The 6,946-nt window shown below is 40.0% G+C and overlaps 1 protein-coding gene across 1 annotated transcript; it reads left to right on the top strand.

The window, feature by feature from the left end:
• The first annotated feature begins 202 nt into the window (after positions 1-202).
• Positions 203-3,499, top strand: LOC139562989 (major histocompatibility complex class I-related gene protein-like). Its single transcript, XM_071381212.1, has 2 exons — positions 203-498; positions 1,356-3,499. The coding sequence occupies exons 1-2, from the start codon at positions 441-443 to the stop codon at positions 2,375-2,377; spliced, it is 1,080 nt and encodes a 359-aa protein (XP_071237313.1). The 5' UTR covers positions 203-440; the 3' UTR covers positions 2,378-3,499.
• Positions 3,500-6,946: the final 3,447 nt, after the last annotated feature.

Genomic DNA, 6,946 nt, shown 5'->3' with positions numbered 1-6,946 from the left:
TAAAAATGTATGAACGTGTTAAATTATGTGACGTGCAGTCATATACCTGATTGGTCAACAAGCTTATTTGACACGTCAAATAGTGTTATTTGACATGTATCTTTTTTGACACGCAAAGACCCAAACGGCGTTCCATACTACCTCGCTTGGGCAAGGGACATTTAAGGTACACTCGGATGTGACGATAATAACGTCATTCAAGGGCTGAGGGTTTAGGGCAGAGGGCTGTCTGCTTTAAGTTTGAAACGCTGCAAAAGTCTGTCAGACTCACTTCTTGCTGTGCAGTTGGTTAAGTGAAAGAGAAAGTCTGAGAGACTCACTTCTTGCTACGCAGTTGGCTAAATTGAAGGTAAAGTCGGTCAGACTCACTTCTTGCTACGCAGTTGGCTAAATTGAAGGGAAAGTCGGTCAGACTCACTTCTTGCTACACTATCAAAATCATGGAAAAACTGTCTGTCATTGTGTTTGTTCTTTCATTTTACCCCATTGTCAACGCAGGTAAGGATTTATTTTCTCTACGTCATGTCATGATTTATTATGTCATAAAATGTCAAATGTCCATAACTGTTTACAGTGTTGGGTATAGCCTATGGGCTATACTGATATAACTTATTATTGATATCTAGGCTACATGGCGCATTGATGATGTGAGTCACACTGCTGCTCTCTAATTTATTTGCGCCTTACGGATTGTGAAGGAAAAGGGCATGTCTAGTTAGTTACACAACTGAATGCATTCAGCTGAAATGTGTCTTCCGCACGGTTGTTGTGGATGGCTGTTCACAAATCTATATGTATAGTTTAACCCAATAATGGTTTAATTGAAGAAGTTTGAGATGCCTATCAATCATTGTTTTTGCGACCAGGGGGGTATTTATTACGGATACCGTTTAAGAACCAAACGGAAGCTAACAGAGAAACACAATAGTTTCTATTGGACAAATGCAGGTAGGTCCCTCCCGTTTCGTTCCGTTTAAGATACTTTTTGCAACATAATCGACGTAATGAATATGCCCCCGTGGACAGCCAGTGAAAGAAATTGCGCTCTTGCAACAGCTGCGTAGTGCGGATCCCAGCCTATGGAGTTCCTCCCTACTAAACCCCCCTGTGGTATTGTGCTCCACACGGTCATAAACTAGTTCCATTTAAGAAGACCACGAGTGGTTTTTTTTTTTCTTCGTGGAAAATGACCATCTCGTTTTTCGTTTTCAACTCGAAGAAAAAAAGCACACAATCAAAATAACAGATTAGGCTAATTAGTGGGTTATGCTCAGGTAAAACAATTTGGCTAATCTATGTTAACATTTTATCTTATCAAATGTCCATAATTGTGTATATTATCACTACTCTCCCAGGTTCAGGATCACATTCTCTGTGGGTTCTTGCAACATACATCACCGGAGAGACGCCTTTCCCTGAGTTTACGGTTGTGGTGATGTTGGATGACATTCAGGTGGCTTACTATGACTCCAATGATAAACAGCCTGTCTACAGGGGACAACATATCAAAGACAAAACTGAGGATGAGGAAGCTCAGGATGGAGATTATTTATTTGGAATTATGTACCAGGGGATGAAAGAGAGATCATTTGAACTAAAGCATAACTTTAATCTCACGGATGGTGTTCAAGTCCAGCAAAGATGGACTGGCTGTGAGATGGTGGACAATGGTGAACCGGCCTTGTTCATGTTTAAGAACATTTTCAATGGCATTTTTAAAGATTACGCGATATATTACAACATTACACATATAACATACGATGCTGGTAAAATGCTACAAGGATGGGATGAGATGGCGCAAGCATACCAAAGAACAGTTTTGGAGAATGTTTACCTTCCCATGTGCATCAAATCACTGAAGAGATTCCTGAAGAGAGAGAAGAACATTGTGATGGGTAAAGTTCCTCCCAGACTCAGGTTGATAAAGAAAGAGGTTTCTGGAGGGTTCCAGGTGAGCTGCCTGGCGTTTGGTTTCTACCCCCGCCACATCAACCTGACCCTGCTGAGAGACGGCCAGCCAGTGGCAGAACAGGAGCTGACAGGGGGGGAGGTTCTGCCTAGTGGAGATGGGAACTACCAACTGAGGAAGAGTCTGAAGGTCAGTACTGAGGAGCTAAAGAAGAGACACAACTACACCTGTACTGCCTCTCACCTCAGTCTGGACAACAAGCTGGATGTCAGTTGGGAGTCTGGGGCAGAGAGAGTTCACCTATCCACCCTCTCAGTTCTACTGGTGCTGCTGATGATTGTTATTCTATTGGGCATTTTCATTTGTGTCAAAAGGAGGAGGAGTAACACTGCCTCCCAGACGAAACTTGCCAATGTTGATGCAAACGTATCAGAGGAAATAAACCTTTCTTCAGATTCTGAGACCTAATAAAATGTTGGGACACAACTTTGTCAATTCAACTCAATTCACAATGAAAATATGACTGCCCACACTATTATAATTATTATTATTATTGCTGTATTACAGATGTAGGATCTTAATTTGAGACAGTTTGCTACAGCAGGAAAATAACACATAAATTATTATGTGGATTAGTTTTCTAGGTGTTACTACATTTTTGTAAGGTAAGTCTGACATTTCAAAATAGAAATTACAACTTTCAGAAGACTTTTAAACATCAAACCATCACTTGCAACAGTGTGATTCAATTAAGATCCTACATCTGTACACACAACATTTGCAAATGATTATGCTATTGCCGGTTGATTTCCGTACTCAACAAATTACTATAAAGGATCAGTTTGTGGAGACAGTTGACAATAACAAATATCTGGCTATTATTACAGATCTAGATTCATATAGTTTATATGCTGGTTTGTTAACCTGAGCATTAACAAAGGTAATATGGTAGTTATTTATGTAATCTGTCATTTCTAATTATGACTATTTTTATTAATTTCACAATTATGTCTGTGCTGTATTAGCTGAAATCCAGTATCTTAACCAGAAGGAGAATCATGTGATCATGTGTGTGAGGTCTGTTTATTATTGGAATGACTTTACAGTGTCTCTGTATTGTATGTAGTGTATATTCATCATTACTGCACAATAATACATTTATTACAGACAGTAAAATGTAGCCTAGTCGATTAATGGATTGATTCATGTTAACTACGACATTAATTTAAACAATGTCAAGTATACCATAACTTCTCTCAGGAACTAGTTTATCCCTGTGAAAGGAAGAGAAATCTGACACTCTATTTCACTCCAGTTTAAGACTGTCATGAGTATTAAACTAAGGTGAATGGTGTATGCATTATAAACAATTAAACAGTTTTATGATAGGAAGCCTTTACAAAGTGCACTATGAGCTCTGGTCAAAAGTAGTGTACTATATAGGACATAGGAATAATCACTGGCATTAGTCAATGAAGTTCCCAGGTCTGCACTCCAGTGTTTTCCCTGTGAGTGGACCAAGTATTTTGTCTGTTGCTCTAAAGCGGGAAAGGTGGAATAAACGAGTCGGAAGAAAGTTTTTGAAATATACCTCGAGACTTTTGTTCTCTTTTCTTCTCCCACATGCCCACACAACCAAGGATGATCTCAAAGGATAACACAAATCTTCCTTACAGGAATAAGGAAAACAAGGTGAGTAACTATAACATAAATCACGTGTGTGTCTTAACCATACATTCGTGGAGAGCTCATTTCTGGTGGTGGTGAGAATCAGTGTTTGCATTCCCAAGAGGTAGTCCGTTCCTTTCTTCTGTTTGTCAGGTAAGTCATCCGTTTGAAGAATCAACACTTCCCTTTTCCACCGAACTCTCCCCACTACTGGTTCTCCCGTATCTTATGTAGGAGGAAAAGAATAGGTGATTTGTGCCGCCAGGTGTGCTTAACTGCCTCTGATCCCCTCTACTCACATGCCGGGCTGGGCTACTATCAGTGGGCACAGCCTGTCCGCTGGTGGTCCTTCCACATCCCATTAAAAACCTTAAAAGAAGAAAAATTCAGAATTACATTTTTCATGGCGACTAATGGCTAATAAAGACTAAATGCCATTTGAAATGTGTCAGAGTTAGTGCTGTTTGAGCTCAACTATGAATGGTCCTGGTGCACTAAACAAAAAAAGTGTTTTTTTAACCTTTATTTAACTAGGCAAGTAAGTTAAAAACAAAATCTTATATTCAATGACGGCCTAGGTTAACTGCCTTGTTCAGGTGCAGAACAACAGATTTGTACCTTGTCAGCTCGGGGATTTGAACTTGCAACCTTTTGGTTACTAGCCCAACGCTCTAACCACTAGGCTACCCTGCCACCCATCACATCAAGATAAATGGCATTTGACAGAAAACAACTTACATTTCTTTGTGTTTGTTGTGTTTTTATTCTCCAGTGGTTACCTAGCTAGCTTAAATAATCCCTTTCCTAAATTTGCCATGGATGGAAATAGGGATTTGGAGTTGTGGTTTCTACTTAATTCTCCGTACCGGCCAATGATTGTAACAGCGATTCTGATCTAACCATAAATTCATACATTGTGCCTCTGGCCTGAGAGGATGGAAGTTCAATATGTAGCTAGATGTAGTAGGCTAATGTTAACTAGCTGGCTAATCGTTGCCCATGAAAGGAAGCTAGGCTAACGAGCAAGCATTTTAACCAGGTAGTCTAGGACAACAAAAACTAAAAGAATGTGTTGTATGACAGAGTCATAGACCGTTTCGACAACATGAAAGAGAGGAGGATGGCATTGACTTTTCTCACAAGTAGGGTGAGTCAACATATTTTTTTCTACTTACATATGCACACACACACACGTTCAGGTCATCAGACTGGTTTTGCTCGGAACAAGCAACATGAGAGGCAATCAAGACAGTAAATATGTTCATGATTTACACATCATATAATCTGCGCAGCCCTTTGACCGGACTGGACTTCCAGATGAAGGTGTTCAGAGTCATTTCCAGACCGACACCAAAGACAAAGGACCCTCTTTTTCTGCATCGCTCAGTTTATTAAACTCTAGTTAAATAATCACCTTTTCATAATGCACACTGTTCAATAAAAGTGTCAAATTAAATTATGCTTCCAGATTATAATGCATTTTACAGTACTTTTGCACAGATTTTAACTACTGTATGTTGCACCATAAAGATGTCACTCAGTAAGTCAAAAGGATGAAAACAAAACAAAGACACAGGAGGGTTTAAACATCTATAGTTTTTAGATGTCAGGTCCCAAACCACATAGTGACAACATTATGGAATATACTGCTTCTGGCAACAATACTTTGGAATGAAAAACTAGGCTTCTGCTGCAGTCAGAAAAGCGTTTCCCTGGCATTGAAATGGTTTATATTTTCTTGTCTTGGCTCTGCTCAGGGTTGAAACATCCTGATAACTTTGGGAAAGTTTTCCAGTAATCCAGGTTGGAAGATTTCCGGAAGGAGAGAATAGTTAGGAAACCCTGGGAACTCTGTGATAGTTAGTGGAATTTTGCAACCCTAACTCTGCTAGAATGTCTGTTTTCTACCACTCCACATCCTGAAGAAAATACAAGAATAAGTCACTACTTAGTTAGTCTTTCAGAATTATATTATAAAAGTCTAGGGTTGAACAGTTATAGGAACTACACATAAGCAAGAACTATGCATGTTTGTACTATTAAATAGTCAAATAACTTTTATATGAGCAGCTACTGATTTAAAACTTTTTATGGCAAATTAATTCATACGTCATTTATTGTCACCCTGCCATTTTAAAACAAAAGATGGCTACTGTAATATACATCCAAAAGCACAAACAACCTAAACTAACTGGTTCAAAGTCCCCATTTCAAAGCACAATACCTAGTGGTGGTTAATATTTGACCAGCTGTATTGGAAACTGATCTTTTCAAGTCAAGAGGGGTCCCAAAACTTTCCCTTCCTTTTTCTGTTTCATTGATTTAAAGGCAACAGTCCGTCATTTCTTTCTCCACATCTTACTTCGCCTCTTATACAAGTTTGTTTGGATTGTAAATTGTGGTCAGAAGGTGGCATTAAAAATTCACATTCCTGCACACACACTCTTGAGAGGAGACGTGGAGGGAGGAGTGTGTTTGTGTGTGTGTGTGTGTGTATGAAGACAGCTGGACAGGCGGTAGGAAAACAGAGGGGCAGAATTAGCAGGCTCATGCACACAGACACTCTAGCACACATGTATGTCGCAGACACACATTCACACACACACACACACACCCACGTGTAAGGAATTCACTGAAAGTTTTTGTATTTAATTTACAGTGTCATCCGACTGAACTTTGGCCATGCGTGCAACATGCAATATGACTGTGGTTAGACAATCAAGACAGACAGAGGCCATAAAAATGGTCAAAGACTGCAGCCACTCAAGTCATAGACTGTTCTCTCTGCTACTGCACGGCAAGCAATACCGATGCACCAAGTCTGGAACCAACAGGACCCTAAACAGCTTCTACCCTCAAGCCATAAGACTGCTAAATAGTTAACCAAATAGCTACCTGGACTATCTGCATTGACCCTTTATGCACTAACTCTTTTGACTGATGACATACACATAGTCACTTTACCCTGACTGATATGTACACTATATACAAAAAGTATGTGGACACCTTCAAATTAGTGGTTTCAGGTATTTCAGCCACACCCATTGCTGACAGGTGTATACAATTGAACACACCGCCATGCAATCTCCATAGACAAACATTTGCAGTAGAATGGCCTTACTGAAGAGCTCAGTGACTTTCAATGTGGCACTGTCATAGGTTGCCACCTTTACAACAAGTCAGTTCATAAAATGTATGCCCTGCTAGAGCTGGTGCTGTTATTGTGAAGTGGAACCATCTCGGAGCAACAACGTTTCAGCTGCAAAGTGGTAGGCCCCACAAGCTCACAGATCGGGACCACCGAGTGCTGATGTGTGTAGCGAGGAAAAATCATCTATCCTCGGTTGCAACACTCACTACCGAGTTCCA

The sequence above is a fragment of the Salvelinus alpinus genome, chromosome 33 (genome assembly GCF_045679555.1).
Source record: "Salvelinus alpinus chromosome 33, SLU_Salpinus.1, whole genome shotgun sequence".
Classification (NCBI taxonomy): Eukaryota; Metazoa; Chordata; class Actinopteri; order Salmoniformes; family Salmonidae; genus Salvelinus; species Salvelinus alpinus.
Note: the sequence above shows the minus strand (reverse complement) of the source record. Positions and strands in the feature narration are given on the sequence as shown.

Bases quoted from the DNA above. Each gene is read 5' to 3' on its own strand.
- LOC139562989 (XM_071381212.1), top strand. From the start codon at position 441: ATGGAAAAACTGTCTGTCATTGTGTTTGTTCTTTCATTTTACCCCATT. The intron at 499-1,355 runs GTAAGGATTTAT...CTACTCTCCCAG, and splicing joins TTACCCCATTGTCAACGCAG to GTTCAGGATCACATTCTCTG.